We start from the raw sequence: 27,136 nt of genomic DNA, 5'->3' as shown, positions 1-27,136 counted from the left end.
GGATCAGTGGAATTTTTCGTCGTAAACAAACTTAGTATTGGTCTTTGTGTCTATTTTCTCCTTGGGTGAGGTTGTCAGCTGGAATCTTAAAACTGAAGTGAGCACATGAAACTGAAGCTCTGAATAATTTGAAAGGATGTTGTGATAGATAATTCATATTTCAAATGTAGTTTGGATGGTATAGTTTGTCTGAAAATAAATAGATATGATAAGCCATAGGACTGTGTCACAGTGGCTTTAGAAACAATGAAAGGTTATGATTTAGACTTGTGCCTTGTATAATAGCACTTAGTGTTTTCCCTTATATCCAGGGGGTCATAGGAGGAAGTTCTTGATCTAGGCCTGTGTTATATGAAACCATATGCTGCTGAAATCTTATAGCTTTGACCTTATATATCAAGTCATAGTCTGAAACAAGAGTTGTAACAAGAGTTGTTGCTCTTAATTTAGGAAATATATGAGGTCTCAGACATAGTTACCAATAACAGCTCTTTGCAACTACAGTTAAAAATAAGGAAGGGGGAGAAATAAACAAAAATACTAGCAAAATATAAGGAAAGAGGAGAAAAAGAGTGTCTTCAAATCCTCCACACACCTTCTCCTTTCAATACACAAAATGAAAAATGGGGAGAGGAAAAAACAGACAGAAAATAAGGAATGTGAAGACATTATTAAAGGATTCTCTTATGCAGATACCACTACAACTGAGACTTAAAAGGACCTGATATACTTACAAATATTTGTATCCGCTGAAACTCTAGATCGCTTCCTTTTATGTGTTCCTTCAGGAACTCATGAGGATCACAAAACAAATTAATTAATGTTTCTGTAATTTGTCCACTTTGGTCACTGACTCTGCTATATCAAAATATAGCTTCCTGGAAAACTGTGTAGTACCTAAATATAAATCTGATATGGTTCCTGAGTTACTTACAGTATTTTAGCTCAAAGACCTTTAAACATGGGACCACTACCATAGGGTGTGGTCACCCTGAAAATACCTTGGGTTTCCCATTAAAAGGAATGGATGTCAGCTGGAAATCATGTCAAAAAGCAGTAAAAGCTCACGAGATGAAGAAATGCAAAAATTGTGCATGTCAAGTAACTTAGTGAAAGAGAAGAAAGAGCTTCAGTACTGCTAAAGATGCTGGAAAAACATCCCTATGCCCACAATATTTGAATACCTTTCTGCAGGAAGAGGGGTGTTTGGTTCTACTTGGTTAGCAGAGATACTAGGTTAGATATGGCTGAAGCTCTACTCATTGTTGAGTGAAAACAGTGGATCTGTGCCCACTTATGCCATCTGTGAATTTGACCATAGGGAATAGTCTGACGGCTTCCACAGGTGCAGTGAGGACAACAGTACCTTTGCCCTATCCAAGTAAACTGAAACATAAGGAGGGCATTGTGTCACAGGCGATTATCTTCTACGGTTGCCAGATATTATTTTCCAAACTTAGGGTTGCATAGAATGCAAATTGCAGGGCCTTCAACCTATTAAAAACAGCACTCAGATAATTAAAGGATGGAGCCAATGATCTTATTTCCTACTAAGTTAAATTAACCTCAAATACAAAATATACACCCACCCACCCTGACACGTTCATTTGGAACGTAAAAGTCCGCATAGAACTGCTGCAGGGTGAGGCCAGGGATCTTCGTGCCATAGGCACATCCTATGACACAGCCTGTGAGGACTACTTAACCCACCTTCTGACTTTTTTGTTAGTGTTGTGTTTATTGTATATTATTTGATGGCCAATATATTTGTTAGATTTTTGCCTTAGGTTAGCTTGGCACCTTTTTATGATCAGTAGTAGCACTTTTAATAAAACAAACTGAGAGGCACTCACCGCCACAGTAAAGAATACTATTTCGTTTATTGCTCTACTCTTCCATGCTTTGTTAGAAGATCCCCTCAAACCTGGAGGCCCATACCACCCACCTACCTAAGCATGTGTGCATACATCCAGAGACTTGCTTAGTGGATCATAGAAGGCAACTGTTTTAGCTGCTTATCTGCTGTGGTCAGGAAAAAAATGCCCTCCCTCCCTTCTCCTAATATAAGATATTGCCTAATTGGTTAACTATTTTTTTTTTTACTTTAGAAGAAGGTGGCAAAAAATATCGGTCACTGCAGGAAGCATGATGAGTTGGACCATGGTCTGATCTGCTATGAAAAATCCTTGTACCTACTAGCTGAAAATTGCAGGATGTGAGGAGAGTCTTCCTTGTTATACCTGTAGAGAAAAACAAGATACAGGTGTGGGTTTAGGAGCTATAGAAGCCTGAAAACATTCCTTACTATAGTTGGTTTCCATACTGAATAATCATCTTCATTCCTTTTCCTTGTAGGATATTTGGTTTTCAATAGACAAGGGATCCACTCTTCCAAAAGCCACACCCTCCACTTCAGAATATAACAGAAGCTCCTGCCTGTTTTTATTCCACATGCTGAAATAAGACACTGCAGACAGCCTGTGAGCCATCCAACAAATACTTGGGCCTGAATACCCCATTCCCTGATACGCTACAGGGAGATCTCCCAGTCCACAAAAGGGATAAGAACGCATGCTAAACATAGCTTACAAGAAAGCAAAATTTAGAGCGGTCAAACTCTCTAAACTGAAATTCAGGAAGATCCTCTTTCAAATAAGTGGGTGTGTATGGTTTAGATGATACACTAAGTACGGCTTTTGTCCTACATGAAATTCCAGTTTCCTCTGAGGCATCAGCTACATTCCAATAGTAATAAGTTCAGATTCACAGAAAACTGTCCCTTGGGCTCTCACCAATAGGGAAGCCTACATGGTTAGTACAGATCTACTGTCATGCGAGTCTTTACGCAACACTGGAGATACCCTGCTGTTCCAAGGCAGGACATGATCTATAAACACACTGTAAAGTGTATGTCACTGACTAGGGTCCAAAGGAACAAAAAACACGAAGCCCTTTACCTCAAAGCAATCTGCTGGGAAAGACAGTTATTCCCTGCTTGCCAGCAACTGACCAGCATTGTGTGCATGAAAGAGGGCCAATCAGAAAGATTTTAAAAAATGGGATTTTCTGGGAAAGGAAGTAAGAGGGTGTGTGGGGCAGCTTGAAGCACAAAGACTGGGTCTTTTCCAAAACTATTTAAGTGAAAAAGCCACTGAGTTTTTCTGGAGGGATGATAAGGTTGTTTAGATGTGGAAGGTGGAGGCCCTTTTCATTCCAATTAAGTGGACCCTTCCCTTTTTCAATTATATACTCAAAAGGGAGAAATCTGCTAGAGCTAGGGTCACAGGATTTAAGGCCAGAAGGGATCATCTAATCTGACTTCCTGCACATTACAGACCACCCATACCAGGTAGTTCCAACACATTAAGCCCAACTGAAACGAGTCCAAAGTATTACAGTCCCCAGGAGAATAGCTGGGATCAAGGTGTTTGAGAGCCCGAGGCTCCCACAGTGGCAGGGAAATGATTAACTGAGAGATACCCAGATAATCTGGGTAAGTGACCTGTACTTACACTACAGAGGAAAGCAAAAAACCTCTAAGGTCACTGTCAATCTGACCTGGGGGAAATTCTTTCCTGATCCCACTTATGCAATGGCAATCAGTTAGAAAAAAAAACCTTCCCAGAATGCATTGGTGGGGGGAGGGAAATCCCTTCCTGACCCTGCCAGTGGCTGGCTGAAAGCCTGAAGCATGAGCTTTAGGAACATAAGACATAAACTGGAAGTAAGCCTGTTGAGCCCTGCCCCTCACCGTCACAACCAATCCTATCATACAACAGAACTCATAAATTTGTTCAGCTCTCTCTTAAAATTAATTAATATCCTTCTCATCTCACTACCTCACTTTTTAATTATTTATATATAAAAACCAGAACTATGGAATCAAAAGAATAGAACATGCTATCTTTGCTAAATAATTTACCCTCCACGGTTTTCTGAGCTTTTTGCAGTCACAACTTCCTTGCATTCTATTTTGAGGTTTGGCAAGATGAGAGGCATAAGGGTTGCAAAATACTAGCTGGTGTCTATGTGCACCACTGTCCTCTACTGGATGAAATCAGACCTGCTCAAATGTTTGTGACTGATTCTCTTTTCCTAGCAGTTGGCCTACAAAAAATGATATAAACAACAGCTAATGACTATTCCCATTTAAGCTCCACAGGCCTGTGATCTAGAACAGAGTTGTTAATTCTATTCTCCATGCCCTGTAGCTGTATAACTAGCAACTGTGATGTTTGCATAAGTATGTGACAATGGACGATTTTTGTTATTATTTATTTGTATTACAGTAGCCTTCAAGGCCCTACCCTGATCATGGCCCTATTGTGCTAGCTTACATGTAGTAAAACAATCCATCCCAAAGAGTTTATAATCTAAACAAACAAGATGGACACAGGGTGGGAGGGGCAGAGAGAAATGACATGACTTCCCCCAAAGACTGGCAATGTAAGGCCCATGCACAAGTTAGTCTATCTTTGCCTGTGTGGAGCCAGGGGTTAGCCACAGAGCAGCTTGAATTATCAGTGTTTAAGTGATTTAAATTAAGTACATAACTATAAATAAAATCAAGGTATTGGGATTGCCTTCTGTTCTAGGATCTCCAGGATTGCTGTTATTTTACATAGGATGAGCCTGCATACTGCAAGCACTGTAAAATCAAGTATCAAGGCTTGTGAAACCTCTTAATGTTACAGCAAGATGTTTTGATGCAATGCACTAATGTCTTTTGGCACCGTGTGAAACTGTCCTTTGAGAGGGGTTAACTGGCAATCTTATGGGCCAGGAGGCCTTTGATTATAAAACACAGTTTCATTAGACTGGCCCTTGCCCAGAGATGATAACAATCCAGAGCAGCTGAGTGTGGGCTCAGAGTAGGAGGATGCCGATTTGCAGCTGATCAGTGATAGAAGGCCAGAGGGAGAGAGAGATGATGAGAATTTATGATGCACAACCTTTTCAAAGTGAAGTCCCCGTATTTGCAAACGTTTAACAGGAGATGGGCCAGGTTTCTGGATGTGAACTTTGCGAGCAGCTGGAGCCCGACTGGCCCCATATCTGTACTGTTAAGTCCCAAATTCTTGGCTCCTGAGCTTTGGAGCTCTGGATCCAAATCTCAGTTTGGGTAGCGGGGCGGCGACTGCTTATGCATCAGGTGAGGTGCCTCCTCCAGCAGAGACACAACCCTGGGTCGCCAGCCATGGGAACAACCAACACCCTTCATCCTCCCCGCGGGACTCCAGAGCAGAGGAGTAGGGCAGGAACAGGAGCAGTTGGCTTCGCCTGGCCTGGCGGGAGTTGTAGTTTTCCCTGCCCCTCTCCGCCCCGCAATTTCTCCCCGGAGAGACTACATTTCCCAGGAGGCGCCGCAGCCGCGGCTGGGTCAGCTGATCCATCACGTGCCTAGAACAAGATGGCGGCCTCCATACTGCGGCGCTCCCTTCTAGCTCCGCGCTGCAGAGCCGGGGATGTCGCCGCCCTGCACAGTGGACCGAGCCGGAGAAGGGCGCAGGCCCCAGGGCCCATCGCTTCTGGCCGGAAAACGGTGAAAAGTCCTGCGGGAGAGCGCGGGTAAGGCGCAGGTTACTGGGGGTAGCGATAGCCTAGCGCGGAGTGCGTGGCTACAAGGCTGATAGGTTTCGGTCCCGCCCATGCGCACCCCGATCGCTCCGCCTGCGGGATATTGCTGTCCTGTTTTCAGAGCCCGCGTTCCCTGCACACACACTATGCCCAATAGCCTAACTCTTCACTGTACCCATCTCACCACCCTAGAACTTCTGCCCCAGTTTCCCCGCCCCCGGCTATACTCCCCAATATCATGCCCTTATTTGGATTCCCCCACAGTTTCACAGCCCCGTTAATATTCCTCAGATACTCCCAATATCAGCTCTCAAGTTATGTACCCCTCCCCCTCCAGTTTCATAACTTCACCACCCAAGTTTTCCCCTCCCTTTCCCCAATTTCCCACCAGTTCCAGTAGATCAGACACTAGAACATCTCATTCCTGTTGCCAGAATAAATGGTTTTTAAGAACTTTAAGAATCAAAGGAGATTTTGGAAGCTCACTACCTGCCAGGATTTGAATTTGGGATTGTGCTTTTCCTGCACCAGTTGATAATTTAAACATTATTTAACACAGGGAGCAGTTGCATGTTACAGTGATTGGCTTCTTAGATAAACCTAATATAGATAAAGCACTGTACAGAATTGTGGGTTCTTCCTGTTCAGGGAAGTTGCAGCTCTGATACAATCTGATGTTCATGTAGAGACCTTTGCACCTGAGTGGAAACCCAGGCTCTGACTATGTGCATCTGAATGCAGGATAAGGGCCTTAATGCAGAAAGCTTCTGGGGAAAAAAAACCCCTATGTTAGAAGGGAGATTTTTGGGGGATATTTTCAGGTCAAATTATGCCCAAAATTTAGGTAAAAATAAGCTTTTTCCAAACTTGAGTCATGGAAATATTTCCATTAAATACTTGAAAATCCTAGTAAAAATCATTTTAAGCAATCATTCTTCTGCAGTGTTTGCAAACCAAACATTGTAGTATATTATGTGAAATTGATTAGAAACAGGCTATAAATGCAAATTAAACAGATCAGTTGTTTTTCAGAGTCTGAACTGAGATCAGAGGTCAAAATGAGAGATGGTAAGTGAGGTAGTCTAAATTTCCACCTATTCACAACACAGAAATGAGATGCCACTCTCAGTAGATTGTGCAGGTACTTGTAATTTCATAACACCTCTACTTTTGTGTGTACTTTGATCAGCAATGAAGTAGTTTAATGTTGATATTAAAATTGACATAATTGATTCAAAATTAAGATTCTGTTCACATGAGTGCAAGCTGTCCACATTCATCAGAGCTATTGTTTCAGGTCTTCTGCAGATACAGGCAAATATCATTGGTTTCAAACATAATAGCTAGATACAGTACTTAATTGTTTTTTTTTAAATGAAACCTGAGCTTCTGGAGCATAACAGTGCAGCCACCATAAACAAGTAACTGCCTGCCAAGCCACCACAAGCCAGTTCAATATGATTCCTTGTTGAGATAAATGCAGAAAGAAAACAGCATAAATAATGAAAGCAAAGTTAGGTGCCCTAATCATGCAAACTCTTACTCATGTGCTTAACTTTACTATCATGAGTTGTCTTGTTAATTTCGTTCCCACTGGTTTCACTGGAATCAATGGGATTTCTCAAAGTAGTAAAGTTAAGCACCTGTAAGAGTTTTTGGATTTAGGGCCTTAGATATTCTACCTGATGTCTGAAACATAGCTAATGAACCTTGCTTTTACAAATATGATTTTGTAATCTCAGTCAACACATGGAGAAAAACTATTTGTTGTAAAATACTTTATTTAAATTCCTGAAAATAATCCTAAGTGACAGTATTTCCATGCCATTACTCAGTTTTTGGTAGTGATGTAGTCAGTGGTTGAAGGAGAGAGACAGAACCCTGAACTCAAGTCTTGACAGATCAAGTTTATTGTGTTCACTTTTGAAAGAAATGCTGCATTTGATGTATTTGTTCAATGTTTTTCCCACTTATCGACTATATCTAGGTACTTAATATTGCTTTAGTATCTTGTTATACAAACCTGACTTCACCAGTGAAATACTATATTTCTGTCATTTCATTTGTACAAGGCCAGATAATTACTTACAGAAACAGTCAAGCAATTCACACTGTGAAAGTGACCCCCATCTCTTGCCTATATAAGGGTTATGGATGTGAGAATTGCAATTACTTTTCAGATGATATGTAGAAGCTCATTCTTGTGGACTATGTTCAGAGAGCAGTTGCTCTCCAATGGAAATTATGATTTCTTTATTATCAGACTACTAATGTTTATGCTAATGTAGTACAACCTTTTCCAACTTGCAAGTGATTAGCTGACAATGTATACATAATTGATATGCCACCTGTTTGTTGGAGACTTATCAAAGTACATGAAATACAATTCATATTTATAATTTCTGTTGGGTATAAAATTGGAGGCTGATCAGGCAAGCTGTTACTCATGTGGGTTTGCCTCATTGATGCTACTCATATGAGTAAGATTTCATGGATTTAGACCTTTATTTTTTTCCTTCTTATATAATTGTTCCTACTTACCATCCTCTACCTGTATATAATGAAAAAGTTTGCCTCATATTTCCCTTCAATATTTATTATGGATCAGCAGCGCAGTGCTACCACATGGTATTGCAAGGGTTTTCTGGTCTTGTGTTTAGAAGTTTATGGAGGTTTAATAGAGTATATGTTAATCATATTTACTTTCCCCTTCTCTTTCAGTGTTGCTCCATGGGTAGCAGTGGTGGGTCTGGAAATTCATGCACAGATCAGTTCCAACTCAAAGCTTTTCTCTGGCTCCCAAGTCCAATTTGCAGCACCACCTAATTCTTTGGTATCTTTCTTTGATGCTTCTCTACCAGGGACCTTACCAGTAAGTTACATTTCATCTTAATTTGTCTCATAAGAGAATCTTAACATTTTTTGTTGAGCAGATACTTTGAAGCACAATTCTTATCTTTTGTTCGTCTTAACAGTCTTTGTCTCTAGCACCATTCTTTGTTTTCTAAAACTTTGTTTCACTATTTTCTTTTCTGTGTACTTACTCTATCAGATATCCATGGTGATCAAGTTACAACTCCCGCTGAGGAATTAACTCAGGAATACCTCTTGCAGAGATTGAATTAATGGCAACTTCTTTTTGCTGTCAAAGTCGGTGTATTTGAATGGCAATGTTACTTTAGTTAATTTTAATATATTTGGTTAGTATGAAGCACTGGAAGCTCATTAAATGTGAGAAGACATATAAAATCCTACGAGTAAGGTTAAGATTTTGTCAGTTATTTTTAGTAAAAGTCACCGGTCATGGGTAATAAACAAAAGTTCACAGAAGCTAAAATGCTTTTAAAATACTTTAAGAAATAAAATTACTCAGACTAATTGGGTGGGGCCTGACCAGGGGATAACTGAAGCCTGAGCCCCATGGTGGGGGATGAGAGACGAGACCTGCTGCCGGGAGCAGGGGAATCCAGCACCCACCACTCCTGGCAGCTCAGGGCTCCTGGGCCCCCTGTCAGTCTCAATAGCACAGGGCTAAAGCGGAAAATATCACGAGTCTCTGAAAGTCCTGGAATCTGTGACTTCCGGGACCTTCGTGACAAAATCTTATCCTTACCTATGAGTGATGAGCATCTTGGTTTTCTAGTTGGCCATTTGACATTATTTTGCCATATGTGTGCTCAAGTAGGTGTGCCGTTTCCTATTTGGAATGTCTCATTATAGAGTTATTTGGTCTTCTAAGCAAAACCGATCTGGTATGGGAAAGTGTGAACCATACTTATTGACTGTTTGTTTTATTTGTAATACACTAAAGATAAGCATGAGATAGGTGACCTCCTGAGCAGTTTTTGGTTAAAGTCTGCAGTTTTGGGGGCGTGGACCAGACCTGGGTCTGTGTGTTGCAGCAGGCTAGCGTGTCTGGCTCAACAAGGCAGGGTTCTGGAGTCCCAAGATAGCAGGGAAAACGGGCTCAGAGGCAAATTCAGCGCATCAGGTGACAGTCCCAAGGGGGTCTCTGTGACTGAACCTGTCACACTGGTAACATAGGGCTCTTCATTGGTCAGCAGCCGCTTCAGAATGCTGATGTTCAGGTTAAACAGCTTTCTTTCCACTTCAGTTATTCTGCTGCCATCTCCCCCCACTCATTTTTAGTTTATCCTCTAAAGTCACATTTTTACTCCTTTAATGTAGTTGTCTATTGGGGTGGGCATGACGGTGCTACAAATATTTGTTCACTGTAAAGCTCCCTGGGCTCCTTTCTGGTGCCAAGTACTATATAAATGTAAAATATTATTTACTATATATACAAACTTGGTGTGAAGAGAAAGTAACCACTGAACAAGGTTATTGTTGTATCATATAACAAGTATGCTCTTTATAAAGCAATGAGTGGTGTCAAAGTATTTAAAGTAAAAGTGCCTCCCCAAATGTATTTATTGGAAGTAAACCCTAAATTCCTTTTGCAGTCTTCTGTTTTTTTACTGTGCTATTTGAAGATTTTATTTCCTTCACTAAAAAATAGCTTTAGGTAGGATTCTGAAATTGAGAATAAACCTAGAGAAATATGTTTGGGATCTGGAGGGAATCCAAGCAGTTTGGAGAGACTTGTGGGGCTTGGGAAGAGAAATGCATGGTGACAAGTCACAGTTTGTGAAAGTATTAGATGGCTGAAGAAGCGGTGTTTGGAAGATCCTGGTAGGGTTTAGACTAGGTTCCGAGGTCAGTGCCAAATCAGGGCTAAGTTTCAGATCTGATGATACAGAAATCTTGAGCTGTTCTAGATTGGTGCTATCTTGAGAGGACATTGTATGAGAGTGGCTTTTCTGAGGAGATTTTCGCTGCACATGAATTGCAAAATAAGTCCCTTCCAGTTTTGGATCCAGCCTATAACCAAAACCAGAATGTCCAGATTCGCATCTGAACACCTTCCAACGCACTGAAACTTGAAATGTGGCTCGAGTTCATGATGTTTGTTTTGGCTCATCTAGTTAACATTTTGTTAATGATGTGAGGAAATCGTACTTAAATCATATCTTTAATCAAACTGGAAGTTTGCCCAGGAAAGAGTAAAAATTTTTGCAGGGTAAACATGAAAGCTGGTAGAATGTTTCCCTTTTTATATATTTCTTTACTTTCTCTTGTTTTTTTTAATTGATTTCTGTGCTTTATAGGGTGTGTGGCTGTTTCCTTCATGATTGTACCTGGTGGAAAATCACGTGCTCCAGGACATGCAGGCTTCTGCAGAGAAGATAACTGCACCTGATTAGTAGGCAGCCTGATAGGTTAATTAAAAATTAGTGATCCTGCACTTGTCCACCTCCACCAACTGCTGTTTTCTGTACAAGAAAAAAAAAATCTTATTCCCAATATTGGAGAGAGCAGAGTTGAAAGTGAATATTAAAAAGTTCTTGTATTCGTATGTAAGAATGTGATATGGAATCCTTTCTTTAGTATCAACTTTGTTTTTCTGTAGCACTTGCTGTATTAGCCAGGGCTGTTTTTTGCTTTGTCGGTATAAATGTAGACTTATTTATTTAAGCAGGGTATTTTAGAATATGCATTGGTAATATGTGGAGACCTATAAGAGAGATTATTTTTGGAAATGTTTTAAATATAATTTTTCCTCCAATTTTTTAGACCAAAATATTTTGCCTGTGTTAAAGTTGTTGCATTTTGATGGTATAAGACTCTTTAGAATCTAAATGTGTAGTAGTTCCTTTGAACTCTTCCTGTTTTTCAAAGAAACTAACAAAGAAAAGCAATGTTATAGTAGAACTGAGAAAACAGAATATTTGTGCTATGTCTGCAATAGAGGATAACTACAGTAATAGATGTTCTAAGAACTGTAGTCACAGTTAGAGCCCTGCACGGATACAAAAATGTATATCTGCATCCGATCCACAAAAATTGTCCGCAGATGCAGATATCTGCAGCTGTCCACAGATTTGCATGGCTCTACTTACCCTGTCCGGGCTGCAGCTCTGAGGCAGCCCACACTGGAGCACGGTCAGGGTGAACAGCTGTGGGGAGCCCGCACAGAGTCATGGACGGGCGGGGAGCCTGGGAGGCAGGGACATGGCTGGGGGCTGTTCTTAGCCCCCGCCCCCCACACTGCGGGCAGGTGTGGGGTCTACTGTGGTTCCCTGGCTGGGCTCCACACTGGCCTGGCTGGGGGACAAGGGGGGTGATCTGTGGAGCTGCACAGGGGCTGCTTGGGTCCCCCACCCAGGGCAGGTGGAGGGTCCACCATGGCTCCCCACAGCTGCCTGCCTGGCTCTTACCGTGGCAAGGCTGAGGTTCTGAGCAGCCCCGGCTGGAGCCGGGTTGGAGAGAGCTGTGCTGGCAGCTGTGGGGAGCCTGGATCTCTCCACCTGCCCTGGGTGGAGGACCTAGGGGGCAGGGACATGGGCTGGAGCTGCTCAGGCCCCCCACCCAGGGCAGGTGGAGGGAACCAGGCTCCCCACAGCTATCAGCATGGCGCTGCAGCGGGGAGAGGGGGTGGCTCAGAGCCAGAGCCCAGCCACGGTGAGAGCCCGGCGGGCAGCTGTGGGGAGTCTGGGTCCCTCCACCTGCCCCAGGCGGGGAGCCCACCCAGTTTCCCCACCCCTCAGGCTCTCCCACCCAGGGCAGGTGGAGGGACCCAGACTCTCCACTGCTGCCAGCGTGACTCTCCCTGACCCGGCTCGGGTGGGGGCAGCTCGGAGCCGCAGCCTGGCCATGGTAAGAGCCGGCTGGGCAGCTTTGGGGAGCCGTTGTGCATCCTTCACCAGCCCTGGGTGAGAGGCCTGAACAGCCCCCAGCCCATGTCCCGGTCCCCCGCCCAGGGCAGGTGGAGGGTCTGCACCGCAGTTCCTCACAGTGGCCACATGGCTCTTACTGACAGAGCTCTGCGTAGATACAAAATTTGTATCCGCATCCACGATGCTATCCGCAAAAATGGTCCATGGATATAAAGCGGATACCTACAGATTTTCAGGGCTCTAGTCACAGTTATCAGTGTCAGAAGAATTTAAATTTACTATGAGTTTGAGAGAGAATTGCAGCAAGGATCATGTCTGTATTACTGCTCAGCTCTCCCATAATGCTTCCCTCTTGGCCCTAGAAGAAGCAGCTCTAGACATAACTGACATGATAGTCCTACATTCCTGGATTACTGGTGGAATACAGATGTGATCTGCCACTGCTGAGTATGTTATGTAGGAGGAGGGGGAGAAGTCTGTATCTTCTTTCCTGTCCTAAGTATCTTTTGCCCCTATACTATAGCTACAGGAGAATGCAATTGATTCTCCTGCCTCTAGTACTCTGCAAGTGGTTCGCCAGAAACAATATGATTGAGGGTCATGTCTATTTCACTGTGCTGCTGCTGGTGGTGATGCCTCTGAGAAATAGCTATGGGCACGAACAGCAGCTCAGGTGTAGTCAAGGTTGGAAATGGATAGGTTTTTAAGGGGAGGTTGGATAAAAAGCAGATAATCTCTCCCTCCTACTCCCTTATTTTGTTTTTGTTTAGCAGCTTGTTTCACTCTTCTTCCCCTTATTCTTCCCAAAGAGCTGTTCCTGTAGCAGTGGTGGATCCATCTGTACTGTTTCCACACATACCTTGTCTCCATGCTACTATACACATTTGTTCCACTTACCCTAGAACTATTAGTGGTAATGGAGCCCCTCATCAGTGAAGAACATATACCATTCTCCACAGTTGCATCCAAATCCTTTTAGGGTTGTGCTTTCTCGTGGAATTACGTAGGGACACACAAAGCTTTATAATGCACAAAAGCATAACTTTTTTTCACCATTTTTATGTCCCGTTAAAAGTGCAGCAAATTCAGGAGCATCTGCCTTAAAGCTGCATGATTTTGTTTTCTTTGGATGAAATAAACTCTACCCTAAGCATTGTCTTAGTGTTAGTGACCTTCCCCCACCCCTCCCCCAAAAAAAGATCCTACAGCTGCCAGGTATGGGGTCTCAGGTTTGTAGATTCTATGGCCGGAAGGGACCATTATGATCATCTTGTCTGACCCCCTGTGCAACAGACCTTAGAACTTCCCTCAGATAAATCCTAGAGCATATCTTTTAGAAAAACATCCAATCTTGATTTAAAAATTATCAGTGATAAGGAATCCTCCATGACCCTTGTTAAATTTTTCCAATGATTAATTACTCTCACTGTTAAAAATTTACATCTTATTTCTGGTCTGAATATGTCTAGCTTCATTTTAAGATGGATCAGATAGCAAGTTTTTAATGCATTTAATGTGTGCCATGTTAATTTTGTATCATTCTAGTTTTGTGATCAAAATGTTGTGTGATGTCAAGTCAAACACCTTAGAAGTCTGTCTATTACATCAACTTTATTACCTATGTCAACTTATAATCTCATCAAAAAAAGATATCAAGTTAGTTTGACATAAACCCATGTTGATTTGCATTAATTACATTACCCTCCTTTAGTTCTTTATTAATCAACTCCTGTATCAGCCGCTCCATTATCTTGTTTGGATTTGATGTTGGGATGAGAGGCCTATAATTACCCGGGTCATCACATTTACCAATTTTTAAAAATGGCACATTAGCTTCTTTTCAGTTTTCTGGAATTTTCCCAGTGCTCCAAGACTTATTGAAAATCAAAGTTGATGGTACAGCAATTTCCTCAGCCAGCTCTTTTAAAACTCTTGAATGCAAGTTATCTGGACCTTCTGATTTAAAACTGTCTGACCATAGTAGCTTCTGTTCAACATCCTTCAAAGATACTAGTAGAATGGAAAGAGTGTTATCACCATCTGATGAGACTATATTACCTGTTTTTCACCCAAATACAGTACAGAAATATTTATTGAACACCTCTACCTTTTCTTTAGTACTGATAGTTCCACCATTTCCATTTAGTATGGGCCAATACAACTGTCAAGATTCTTTTGGTTCCTAATGTATTATTAAACTCCTTATTGTCTTTAACTCTTGTGGGTATAGATTTTTCCTTGTGTCTTTTGGCTTCCATTATCAATTTTCTACAATTCCTAACTTCTGATTTGTAGTCATTAGTATCAACTCCTCCTTTCTTCCACTTATATACAAATTTTTGTTTACAGCTGCTTTCACTTACCCTCTAAACCAGGTGGGGATAATTGTTTTTAACCAGCACAGTTTTCTTCCTAGATTGTGGCTTTTTGGACATCTAGTAGATGTTCTTAAATTATTCCAAAATATCATTCACATTTTTCTGATTAAATTCTTCCTCCCAGCTGATTTGGCTCATAATTGTTTTCAGCTTTATGAAATTGTCCCTATTAAAGCACCAGATGAATTGTGTCCTGTTGTCTTTAGAGGACCGAGTACAAAGAGGGAGTTGGGAGCATAAACAGCAGCCACTATAGACCCTGCCATAGAAAAGCCAGGTGGCACAAGACACGTCACATATACCATAGCTTTTTTTAAAGCTCTGTTTATGAGCTATGAAGGTGACCTAATTTAAGGCCTGATTGATCTACCATTGAGGTTGGAAGTCTTTATTTTATGGGAGCTGAAATCAAGTCTATAGAAAGGGAATGAAAACTCATCTCAGGATTACTTGAGAGGTGCCTGAATAAATGATAGCTTTAGTCTTTAGAAATAAAATGGAATGTCTGATGTTTAAAAGCTATAGCCACTTTCCCCACAATGGCTGAGGTTTCCAGACAACAATTTCCAACTAAAAGCAACTTTGCATTTTTCCATTACAGGTGCTTATAAACGTTTAAAATGCCTGCATTTACCCAATTTTTGTTGTTAATCATAGGAGGTTGCTGTATCCTTTCTCTTAGTCTCATCAGTTTCTCTGCACAGTGAAGTCATTCTTCTTCTCCTTAACAGACAGAAACACTGAGACAGAATTCAGGATTTAAATAGTCATAGAAATGAACACAAACTGAACATGATCTTTAACCATAGCTATGTGTTTCTAGACTGTCAGCCATTTTAAAATAACTAAAAGCTCCTAATGTATTTTCAATGTATCTACAATATGAACTGTATTTTTGTACTATTTATATGGTTTTTAAAATTATAAAGATTTCAGATATTTATGAAGAGAGGATTTTCAAAAGCACTCAGTGATGGCTTACCTCTGCTCCCATTGAAGTCAACATAAATTCCTGTTTTCAGTGGGAACAGAGTTACATCACTGCTGAGCACTTCTGAAAATCTCACCTTGGATGTCTCAAATTTATCTGAATCTGCATCCTTCCCATGCCTTCGGATGTCACTTTGGACATGAACATGGCTCTGCCATCCCTGTTTATCCTGTGCTACTCCTTGCACGTTCTCAGTGTTGTTAGATGGTATATGTTTTCCTTCTGTAAGTACTGTTCAATGGAGGGATTTTTTGGTCAGCCTCTTTTACATGTTTCTCCAGCTTCCAAATGGCATGTTTGTTATGGCAGAGGCTCTGGCTTCATCCATATTACATGTCCCAGATATTTCCATCATTTTTTTTTTTCTGGATAGCTTCAGAGGTAAAGAAGTTGTTCGACTCTGATAAATCTCAGGCACTTGTTTTAATTTTTTTCCATTTTATACCTAGTATTTTCCTGAGGCATTTGCATTCGCATGCATTTAAACATCTGCCTATACTTTGTGTGGATTTTCCAGCTTTCACATCCATATTTAAGGTAGAGATAACATTGACATTAAAGATTCATAGTTTGGTCCTTAAGTTGCAGATTTTTTGTTTAAACTGCCGCTGGTGAATCTTGTGTGAGGTGATGAATGCAGCTGCCACCTTGCCAATTCATAACATTATTTCCTTCTTGAAATCCTCATTGGCTTTCATGTTACTGCAAATATATGTGAATTGACTCACCTGCTGTAATCTTTTGTCTTCTGATGTAATGCTTGAGTTGGACGTGTCTGAGGTTCTCATTACATTTGTGTTTTCATAATTGATTATTAACCCCATCTTTCTTGTGATGCCAGACAGTCTTTGGATCTTTGCTCGCATGTAGCTTGAGCTGTGACTTAGAAGAGCTATGATGACAGCAAAAATTAGATCTTCTCATGTACTACTGTTAAGCCACACAATGCCTGTGTTGGAGCCATCTATGCTGTGTCTCACAATAAAGTCAACGATAATGCCAAGCAGCAAAGGCGAGAGAATTCATCTTTGGCACCCCTAGCTGTTAAACCATTCTCTCAAGTCTGCATTTAGTTTAATTGTACATACTGCACCCTGATACAAAGCTTTGAAGATTTTAATCATTTTTGTTGGCATATCATAACACTTCAAGATGTTCCAGAGTGAATTGTGATGGAGGCTGTCAAAAGCTTTCTCAAAATCTCTTAAGTTTACAATGCGGGCTTTTGCCATTCACTGCTGCTTCCAGTGATTAGTCATAAGGTGAAAATCTGATTGACACATGATCTTCCAGGTCAAAATTCCGCCTGATATTCCTTTAGCTTTGCCTTATCTGCTATTTTATTCTGCTTAAGATGATACTGTGGAAAACTTTGTCTATCACTGCAAGGAGTATAATGTCTTGCCAGTTACTGCAGTTGCTTAGATCACCTTTCTTTGGTATTTTGACTATACTGCCATTATTTTAGATTCTTCTGGAAACTTTTCCTGGCCGTGTACTGTTTTGAAATATTCAGTAATTTTATTGATAGTCTCGTCATTACAAGCTTTGAACATTTCCCCGGTGACTTGGTCTGCACCTGCCAGCTTTGCCAGGTTTTAACTTAATTGCATTTTTCTGTCCTTGTTTGTGATGTGAAATGTTACAGTGTCTAGTTCTGGGTGTTTGATTTCTTTGTCAATATCAATAATTCCTTGTGGTGTTGGCCTGTTTATCACCTCTTGGGAGTGCTCTGCCCAGGGCTCTATGTTCTTTTTCTGTTGTTAAGCTCTTTGTTCAACCTTAACAGGCTCTCCAGCTGGTGTAAACTTGCCAGTCAGAATCTTGTTGATTCTTTTAAAATGTGATGTTTTACTAGTGCCTCTTTCAGCAACTGCTTCAGCGTCTTTATTCACATATTTCCTCCATGTTGCTCTTTGCTACTTTATCCTTTCTTTTTGGCTGCTGCTTTTTCTGAAGGTGTTTTTGATGATTGATTGTTTTGCTTTGGCTTGTTTCCTTTCTTGCACACAGTTTCGTGTAGCCTCACATATCCAGACTTTAGGTTTGCTTGTCTGGAAATAATCTGCAGGCATTGTGGCATCTATTATACTATCAAGCAGAAAGAACCATGACATGTCAGTAGATTTCTTGTGATGGTTTTAAGGCTTATAACATCTGAAATGGGTTTTTCAGTTCCATTCAAAATTGCTGATGTAATGTCTTGTCTGTTAGACTTTAGCTGTCAGTTTTCTCTATGCTTGTTCTGTTATTGTTTTAAGTGTGATCTTCAGTCTTGTGACACACAACCTGTGATCACTTCTGACACAGCTCCTATCTTGGAGAGTTGATCTAAAGTTCTTTCCAATACATAAAAGGTCAGATTGGTTCCACGGGATTCTGTCCAAGTTACGATATGGATATCTATGTGCGTGACTAGTGTTTCATCAGTTAAGCCCTGATACCTGCCACAGTTCTACCAATCTGACACTGTTCTTATTCTGGGGACCAAGGTCACACTTGCCCCATTGCTTTCTCCACTCTGTTGTTGTCATCCCCCAACCTTGGCATTACTAAGCAGATGTCATGCTTGGCAATATTGTCAGTCAGAGTTTGTAGACCATTGTAGAATTGATCTTAGATCTTGTCATGGTAGTTGCCTGTTAATATGTAATGTATATTTGTAATTTTCATGTTTATCTGGAAGCTGTTAATTGGCTACCACTCTGTAAGAGATTTTTCTGTTTTGCTATTACCTCTGTGTAGTAACTATATTGCTTCCCAGAATGTATTATGATTTTGTTTTGATTTTTGAATCGCCTTTTCTCAACTCAGCTCCTGGCTATTGACATTCACTTATTTCAAGGATTTGGAGGTTATATTTGTCCATTTCTTTCATTACCTGTCTGGCTTTTGTTGTTGCAGCCTTTGTTCTAATGTTCCAAAAACCAGCTTTTATCGTTTATCTTTTAGTAAAGAATTTCTCCGTCTTGTTTTTTTTGTTTTGTTTTGATGGATTTCACCAAGACTTGGCATGTCTGCCAAGAGTGCGTTCATTACTTCAGAACTGGATACAGTATTCCAGCAGCAGTTGCACTAGTGCCAAATACAGAGGTAAAATATCCTCTCTATTCCTACTCGAACAGAGATTTCTCTGTTTATATATCCCAGGATCACGTTAGCCCTTTTGGCCACAGCATCTCACTGGGAGCTCATGTTCAGCTTATTGTTCAGCATGACCCCAACATTTTCTCAAAGTCACTGCTTCCCAGGATAGTCCCTGTCCTGTAGGTATGGGGCACATTCTTTGTTCCCACATGTATCTATTTACACTTAGCTGGATTAAAATGTATGTTGTTGGCTTGTGCCTTACTTACAGAGCAGTCTGGATCATTTGGTATCAGTGACCTGTCCTCTTCATTATTTACCACTCCCTCATTTTTGGTCTCATCTGCAAACTTATCAGTGATGGGTTTTTTTTTCTCTTCAGGGTCACTGATTAAAAGTGTTAAATAGTATAGGGCCAAAGACTGGTCCCTGCGGGATCACCCTAGAAACGCATCTGCTCAATGATGATTCCTTTTTTTACAATGAAACTTATTCAAACCTGTTACTGTACTGGTTGGAATTTATAACAGCCTTGAACCAGACTGGAATTTACAGTCTCAGAGCAGGGCTTTGGAGCTGTGCTCCGGCTCCGCTCCAGCTCCAGGCAAAAACCTGCAGCTCCACTGCTCCAGTGCTGCTCCGTGCTCCAGCTTCAGGCTCCGCTCCAAAGCCCTGCTCAAAAGGCCACATCAACAGAGCGTAGCCTACCTCTGAGTGATTTGGCTGATGGATCTTATGGATTCCTCAGGTTGTGCCAGCAGAGTTTATAGATTCTTTGAATCTGAGTGATTGGACTTCTCAAATTTTGCTAGAGTAGTGGTGCTCCAGTGAAGTTCTTAACTCTGCTAGAAGCAGTCTTTGGCAAAGTGCAAAACATACAGTGGGGACCTAATAGTATTCAGCGGTTCAAAATTCCAAAGTTGTACATGCAGGTTTATCCTGTGCCATAGATCTTGTTCAAAACTATGGAATAAAATAAATCTGCAGTTTCTAGACTATTGGATATTGCAAAAAGTGGGGAAAATCTCATGTTCCAAAATTCTATCTCACTGAATGTCTGATTAGCCTAAAATTGTCTTTTAAAAGTTTCCTTTTGGAAAGAGACCACAATGGTGAAATCTGCAATTCATTGGGTCTCTGCAGGTTTGGGTCCTCTTCTGGAATGATTGCTGTGTCTCTATAATGACAGAGTCTGATCCTGCTCCCACTGAAGTCAATAGGAATTAGTCTGTTGACTTTGGTGTTATGCTTAGCCCATAAGCTCTCATATTACACGTTCTAAACAATTATAAACACAAAATAGTTATTGCCTTCTAGATGGTGGGAAGACACAAAGGAAGAGGTCTCGGTGTAAACATTGCTCTGCAGTTGCAGAGCTAATATTCACAATTACATTAAAACAAAATAGATTTGAAAGTAATAATTTTAAAGTTTAAATTATTAATGCATTTCAAAGAAGCGTATATCAGAGCAAGTTAGTACTTTCCACACAGCACTAATGATAGTGGAAGCAAATAGAAACCAGAGTGACATAAAATATCCTTAAATTGAAAATGTGTGTCTAGCTCAGTGGTTCTCAACTATTTATTATGTATTACCTGGGCTGCAGGTTGAGAACCACAGCGCCCCTCCTCCCCCCTCAACTCCCTGTGCAGCAGCCTTGACCCTGGACCTGGCCGGCAGCCCCTGGAGGCCTGCCCCCATGGGGCCAACCAGTAGCCCCCGGATCCCCAATGCCATGCTGGGCGGCCGGGTAGCCCAGCAGCCTTTAGCATATAGCTGGGCCACAGCTGGGTACTAATTGGGCTGCATGCGGCTGCGAGTTGAGAACTGCTGGTCTAGCTATTGTGGGATAGAGGTTCTTAAGCTGTGGTTCATGGAGTACTTGGTGGTTTTCAGAGAGGTGAATGGACGGTCACGTTGTACTGCGTCCTTTTTGTTTCCAGCTGCTAAGTTGCATTTAAAGAAGATAAAAATAAACTAAATACATTGTGTGTGGTTGCCATGGGATTGTTGGTGTGTTTTTGGTGGTCTGCATGATCATAAATGGCAGAGAAGGTTTCCTGAGACACTATTAAGATGTAGTGTCCCATATGAAAATGTGTGAGGACCCATGGCCTAGAAGCAAAAGACTGTAAGATTTTTAGGGCGGGAACTGTCTCCTTGTTCTGTGTTTGTAGAGCACTTAACGCAATGGGCCCTGTTTTATGACTTGGGGCTCCTACGTGCTATTATAATACAAATAATTAATGAATTAAAATGTGTTGACAAAAGGATTGTAGGGAAAGCAAGCAGATGCTTTCTCCAGGGAAAGGAGTAGGTGAGTCACATCTTTGTCATTCACATTTTTTATATTCTTTAGCAATCTGTAGAGAATACCTGCTTTCTTACTGTACAGAAGTGATTGGTTATTGAATATGGAAATTTAGGTTTTTAGCTAAAAGCAAATTAATTTTAATCCATTGATAAACATCTTGGAGTCTTTTTTAAAAAAAAAAAAAAAGAGGAGGAAAAAGTAAGTTAAATAGTGATTAGATTGCCAGCACTGGTGCTAGTAGATGTTTATGCTGTTGAAGATGCTATCTCAGATGGACTTAAAAGTGAGGTTCTGTCTAAACTGATCTTGCACCTAAAGATAAGGTCATGCAAAGAATTTTTACATCTCCAGCAGTGGAAGGAGTAGAGTGAAAGGAGTAGACTAGTTTCTATACAAATAGATCTTCGCAAGGTTATTTTTTTTATTTCATTGGCTCTCAGTTACCATGGTACCACTAGCAAGATAATGTAGCTGGGAGGGGTGGAGGGAGGATGATATTGATGCCATCATTGAATCCTTTCATGGTTTTCCAATACAAACAATTTACATTTCCTTTATGAGAGAACTTTTTAGGAATTCCCTAGAAATAAATATCCATGACAGATGTTAGGAGGATGAAAATGTTTAGAATTTTTTGTAGATGCTGGGTTTTGTCCACATCTATTCCAGCAGTTCCATATCTTTCTCTCAAAACCAGGACTGTGCAAGCATTTCAGACTGGCAGCTTGTCAGTTCAAGCCAATAATTTAAATCCTCAGTGCTAGTCAAAGCTGTCAAGTTAATAACATCGTACTACATAAATAAGCTGGGGAACTTACTCTGGGTCATTAGTAAGGGAAGCTTTCACACACAAAATTGATGTTTATCATTATAGATTATTCTAAAAGCTGTGCATATTCTGAGGAGACATAGTAGTTTTCCTAACCGTCTGAGTTACCCAGGTGCAAAACTTAAATGCTAAAACTGCAGCCCAAGCAGAAGAAAAGTGAGTAATTAAACCTCATCACCCTTTTGAGGTAGCTAATACATAGATAGGATCACTTCACTTGACAATGAATAAGCACACCAGCACTATCCAATTGTTAGGAAGTGAAGAATACTGTATTTTGCTTAAAATTAAGTGGGTAGTTGGGTGGTGAAAGTTAGTTGTTACATGAGTAAAAATGTTCCGGACACCAGGGCCGGCTTTAGGCAGTGCAGGGCCCAATTCGAACAGTTTTGATGGGGCCCCGGCAGCGATGACTTAAAAAAAACAAAAAAAACCACACATGTAAAAAAAACACGTGGGGCTTGTACTCACCGGGCAGTGTTCTGAGTCTTCGGCAGCACTTCAGTGGTGGGTCCTTCACTTGCTCCAGGTCTTTGGCGGCACTGAAGGACCCGCCGCCGAAGTGCCGCCGAAGACCCAGAGCAAGTGAAGGACCTGCCGCCGAAGACCCGGAGCGAGTGAAGGAAGCGCCGCCAGGCGAGTAAAAATTAAAAAGGCGCCTCTAGCCAGGGAAGGGATTCTTACTGGGCGCGGGGCCCTCTTAGGCGCGGGGCCTGATTCGGGGGAATTGGTGGAATAGGCCTAAAGCCGGCCCTGCCGGACACTTGGGTTAGCACACTCTGGTGCACGTGCAAAGAGTGTCATAGGATTCGTAATGGCTACAAGTAGCAGTGACTGTGGTTTTGCATCTCATTCCCAAAAAAGAACAGCTCTGGAAGCATAATTCTAGGCCCCCATTCAGTATTTACTCAGAGGGTAGAGTGCCACCTTAAGTCACCAACCCCACTTTGTGCAGCACTTGAGCATTTTTTGGAGGTCTCCTATTCAGCTATTGACCTATACAGCCCTGCTTAGCTTGTGGGATCTAACAGGATCACACATTAAGGAGATAAAGCCACAGGCCATGGAGGGAGGGAGGGAAAGTTGCCTGGGGAATTTGAAATGTCATGGTTTTGTTTTGTTTTTGTTTTTAAAATTCAGTGGTCAGACTAAAATTGTGATAAAATACAAGCTTTCTGGATAGTAATAAATGCTGTGTATTGTCAGGAACATAAAATACTAATTGGTGAAAGTAGGAACTTTTGTGTAAGAAACTATAATTATGATATTAAAACAAATAAGTACTTGAACATTATACAGTATGTTTCTCTCTGGCATTGAGGACTAATTGAGCCCATTTTGCTGCTGGTCAGCATTCAAATTGGAAATTATTCTTATCCCATTAACACTGTGCTTTAGTTCCCCTCCCCTTCCCCCCCAAAAAATGTTTTTTATAACTAAAATAAGACCCAGCAGACAATGTATCCAAGCCAGAAGCATATAGTTGCAATAAGGATGTAATAGTACTCTGGTTAAGTGCCATAAACATGTAATTCCTTTTCTTCTTTTGGGGGGGGGGGGAGTTTTTATTCTTTTAATTATATTAAGGAGTTGTATCCCATTGTAGTAGAGCTTTGATTTCTCAATTGCTAAAGAGGCAACCCAAAAACAAATCTATGAGGTTTCTTTGGGGGGGGGGGGGGAGGAAAGAGGAAGTTTATTTTGTTCTATTAGTAAAACTCCAATGTAGTGAGATCCTAACTACTATGTCCAATTTAAATGGTGTGTGTGTGTGTGTGTGTGTGTGAGAGACCCGGGATACCTAGGATAGCCTTCACTGAAAATGCCAGGGTCAGAGCAGGCTGTAAAAGGACAGCAGATTTTCCAAAAACTGGTGGTTTACACTGAAGTTAGACTCACCAACTAGTCATGAACTGTGCTTCTGATCTCTCACATTGGTTATCAAGAAGCTGAAAAAAGAAATCATACAGCTCCCTTTATTGCATTCCAGTTCTCCGGCTCCTAATTAGCAAATCAATACAGTAAGGTGCGGAGTTATTTTAAAACTCCTGCTCACTATACAAAATGTTCTTCTGATCCCCAAAGGGCGTGCCACATTGCCAGGTCAATACTCTGCCAGCCAATTCCTTAATATTTAAAACTAAAGGTTTATTAAAAAAAAAAAGAGAGATTTGTTAAATGGTAAAGCAGTCAGATACATACACAGATTTAAAGTACATATATCAGGTTCTTAGAGTTTGTTGGCTTGAGAGTCCCTCTAGAACACATCCAACGCTTGGATAGATCATTCAGTCCTTTGTTCAGAGCTTTAGTTTGTAGACAAGTTGCTCCAGAGGTGAGAAGCAGGATTGAAAACCAAATGAAGATGATGCAGCTGCCTTTTATAGCCTTTGCCATGTGGCTTGTACATCCTCTCCCTAAGCACATAGGCCTGGAAAAACCTTGGAGTCCCCTGTCCATAGGCATGTCCCTACGCATCTGGCTGACTCAGATGTAGCCCCAGGCTTCGTTCCATGTGTTCTTTGTATAGCTGATTGCCTTTGATAGGCCATCAAGCAAGCTAGATAGTGCTGGTGCCTTTTTGTCTTGGGATGTCACCCAGAAGCACAGTGTAAGTTTGAAATACAGATTATATCAAAAATATATAATTCACAATACAAAGATGATACAAACTTGTAAACAAGATTATCATACTTGGCAAATCATAACATTTTCACAGATACCTTACACTGCATATCTGGTAAGATTCATTGCTATTTTATAATATTGGTATCAATAATATCATAGTGTCTCACATATGCCATACAGCGTCAGTGTGATTTTACTTTTTTTTAAAGTGTCTGATATATAATGAAAATAATAATTTGAAGGACACAGTGAGGTCAAATTTGACCTGAAGTTTAAGCTTCATAAAAATTATCTTTTGTAAGACTTGAGACCAATAGAAATGTTTCTCCTGAAATTGAAAAGTGAATTCAGTCGGCAACATGTTTTTAAAACTAACTTTCCATGTTTGCCATATAGAGATTGTATCATTATGCAATGTATAATAACCTTAAAGTGAAATTGGCAAAAAATTAACTATAGGAATAAAAGGAAAAATTGTTAATCTGTTTTCATGGTTCAAGCTGGTAAATACAAAAAGCAAATGATTACATAAATAGCAAAAAATCAGTATTACTTGTAAAGATGTCTCCATTTTTATCACCTGTGATAGTATCTGTAACATAGGTAAGGAAATTTCAGTACTTAAATTATTTTATCTTGACGCTGTCTCTTTAACAATCCTACTGGAAGTTGCTATCTTGACAGCTTTATGATGCAGAGTAGGATGGAGACAATACTGTGCCTATTTGAAAGCACTGAAAATGTAAGCACTTCAAAGTTATATTAAGAGGTTTGATTATTTCTTTCAGATTGGTTGATTTGAATTAGTTAAATCAATTATTAAATTAATAAACAAATTTTAAAAAATAGAATTTATCTTAACTTAAAAAAGAGAGAGAAGGTGGGTGAGGTAATATCTTTTATTGGACCAACTTCTGTTGGTGAAAGAGACAAACTTTTTAGCTACACAGATCTCTGGTCTGGGAAAGGTACTCAGAATGTCACAGCTAAACACAAGGTTTAGCATAAGTAGTTAACACACATTCTAAGGTGCCATTCAAGGTAAAGTGGTCCTGTTATCACCCCGGCAGTTATAGGACAAAAGGGGAGTGGAGGGGGGGGAGGGATCAGAGAGAAGGTGGGTTAGTGGGTTATGGATTGTTATAATAAGCCACAAATCCAGTGTCTTTATTAGGACCGTGATTTTTAGTGTCTAGAAAAGACATGCATTTAACCTTCAGGCTTGTCTTTTGGTAGTGGTCTTTAAGTTTATTTTGAGGATGAGGACTGAGAGATCAGACGGAAAGTGATCACTTTGTGAAAAGTGTTTGCCCTTGAGTTATGTGGTGATTTTGTCTATTTCATTTTTCTGTGTGATTCGTTCAAGATCCTAGTGATTGTCTGGTTTCACCCACATAGTTGTTGTTGGGAGATTTAGTGCACTGGATGAGGTACATCCACATTTGTGATAAGCATGTGTAGGACCCATGGATCTTGAAAAATGTGTTGTGGGGGAGTATTGATCATTATAGCAGTGGATATATGTCTGCAGGTTTTGCAGCTGTTGTTCTGTCAGGTCTGGCGCCACTTCGAGTTGGTGTGTTCTAATCTGTGGGGAGCTTGCTTTTGATAATGAACTTGATGAGGTTAGGGGGTTGTTTGAAGGCCAGAAGAGGGTTTTTTTTAAAGATTTCTTTTGGATGTTGTCCCCATCAAGTACTTAGATATCATACAAGAAACCCAAAACAACTTAAAACAAACAAACAAAAACCCCTGATGACAGCCATCCAGTATAAAAACAAAAGTATAACCAACTACAACAACTCATAGAACTTCACCTCCAGGATAAGCCAGGACCCACCACATGGATGCTACACAAAACCATGAAAACATCAGTTTATCAAGAATGCCCCTTACTGGAGCTGAATTATCTCTACTCTCCAAGGGACTGAACTTCAGCCCCACCTCTGTACCTGATACCATACTAACATGTCACGAACTAGAAGAATTCTTTTGCCAACTCCACCTCAAGAATTCTTTCATAGCAATGACAACATCACCCACAACTACCATGTCCCCACTGACAGGCATAAGAAAAAAGAATGATGTGACTGGACAACCCACACTCTTGACCATTATTATATTGATGGCTTCAGGAAAAATATTGACTGTGAAATCTTGAACAAACATCACACACACCGCAGTCTCTCCACTGCTGAGAGAACTGCTATACAATCCATGAAATCCAACCACCATATAGTAATTAAACTAGCGGACAAAAGTGGTGCCATCATAATTCTCAACTGTGATGACTAGGTCAATAAGGATAACCGACAATTCTCTGACACCACCTATTACAGAGAACTCAAAGAAGACCCTACATCATAATTCACCAGGATTTAAGGATATCAAATCCTTCCCCAAACAACTCCAAGAGAAACTCCACAACCTCATCCCCCATGGACCTATCCCAGCGATCTTTTACAAGCTACCCAAGATGCACAAACAAGGGAACCCAAGCAAACCTATCATATCTGGCCTTGGCACTTTTACTGAAGGAATATCAGGACTCAGACACCATCCTCAAACCACTCACCACACAAAGGGCCAGCT

At 40.8% G+C, this 27,136-nt stretch overlaps 1 protein-coding gene and 1 long non-coding RNA gene across 4 annotated transcripts in view; one reads left to right on the top strand and one right to left on the bottom strand.

Moving 5' to 3' along the window:
• Window positions 1–885, bottom strand: part of LOC120407174 — a 48,645-nt gene extending 47,760 nt beyond the window's left edge. The window contains exon 1 of the long non-coding RNA XR_005599823.1: window positions 735–885. This is a non-coding gene — a long non-coding RNA (uncharacterized LOC120407174). The remainder of the gene's footprint in view (window positions 1–734) is intronic.
• A 3,955-nt stretch (window positions 886–4,840) lies between these two features.
• GATB (glutamyl-tRNA amidotransferase subunit B) overlaps window positions 4,841–27,136 on the top strand; it is a 62,897-nt gene continuing 40,601 nt past the window's right edge. The window contains exons 1-2 of one of the 3 annotated variants that reach the window (XM_039540023.1): window positions 4,841–5,568; window positions 8,299–8,449. In XM_039540023.1, coding sequence (XP_039395957.1) covers window positions 5,411–5,568; window positions 8,299–8,449 — 309 coding nt within the window. In that variant the 5' untranslated portion in view covers window positions 4,841–5,410. The remainder of the gene's footprint in view (window positions 5,569–8,298; window positions 8,450–27,136) is intronic. The other 2 variants (XM_039540024.1, XM_039540022.1) reach the window with 2 other exon arrangements.

This window comes from Mauremys reevesii, linkage group 5 (genome assembly GCF_016161935.1).
Source record: "Mauremys reevesii isolate NIE-2019 linkage group 5, ASM1616193v1, whole genome shotgun sequence".
Lineage (NCBI taxonomy): Eukaryota > Metazoa > Chordata > Testudines > Geoemydidae > Mauremys > Mauremys reevesii.
Note: the sequence above shows the minus strand (reverse complement) of the source record. Positions and strands in the feature narration are given on the sequence as shown.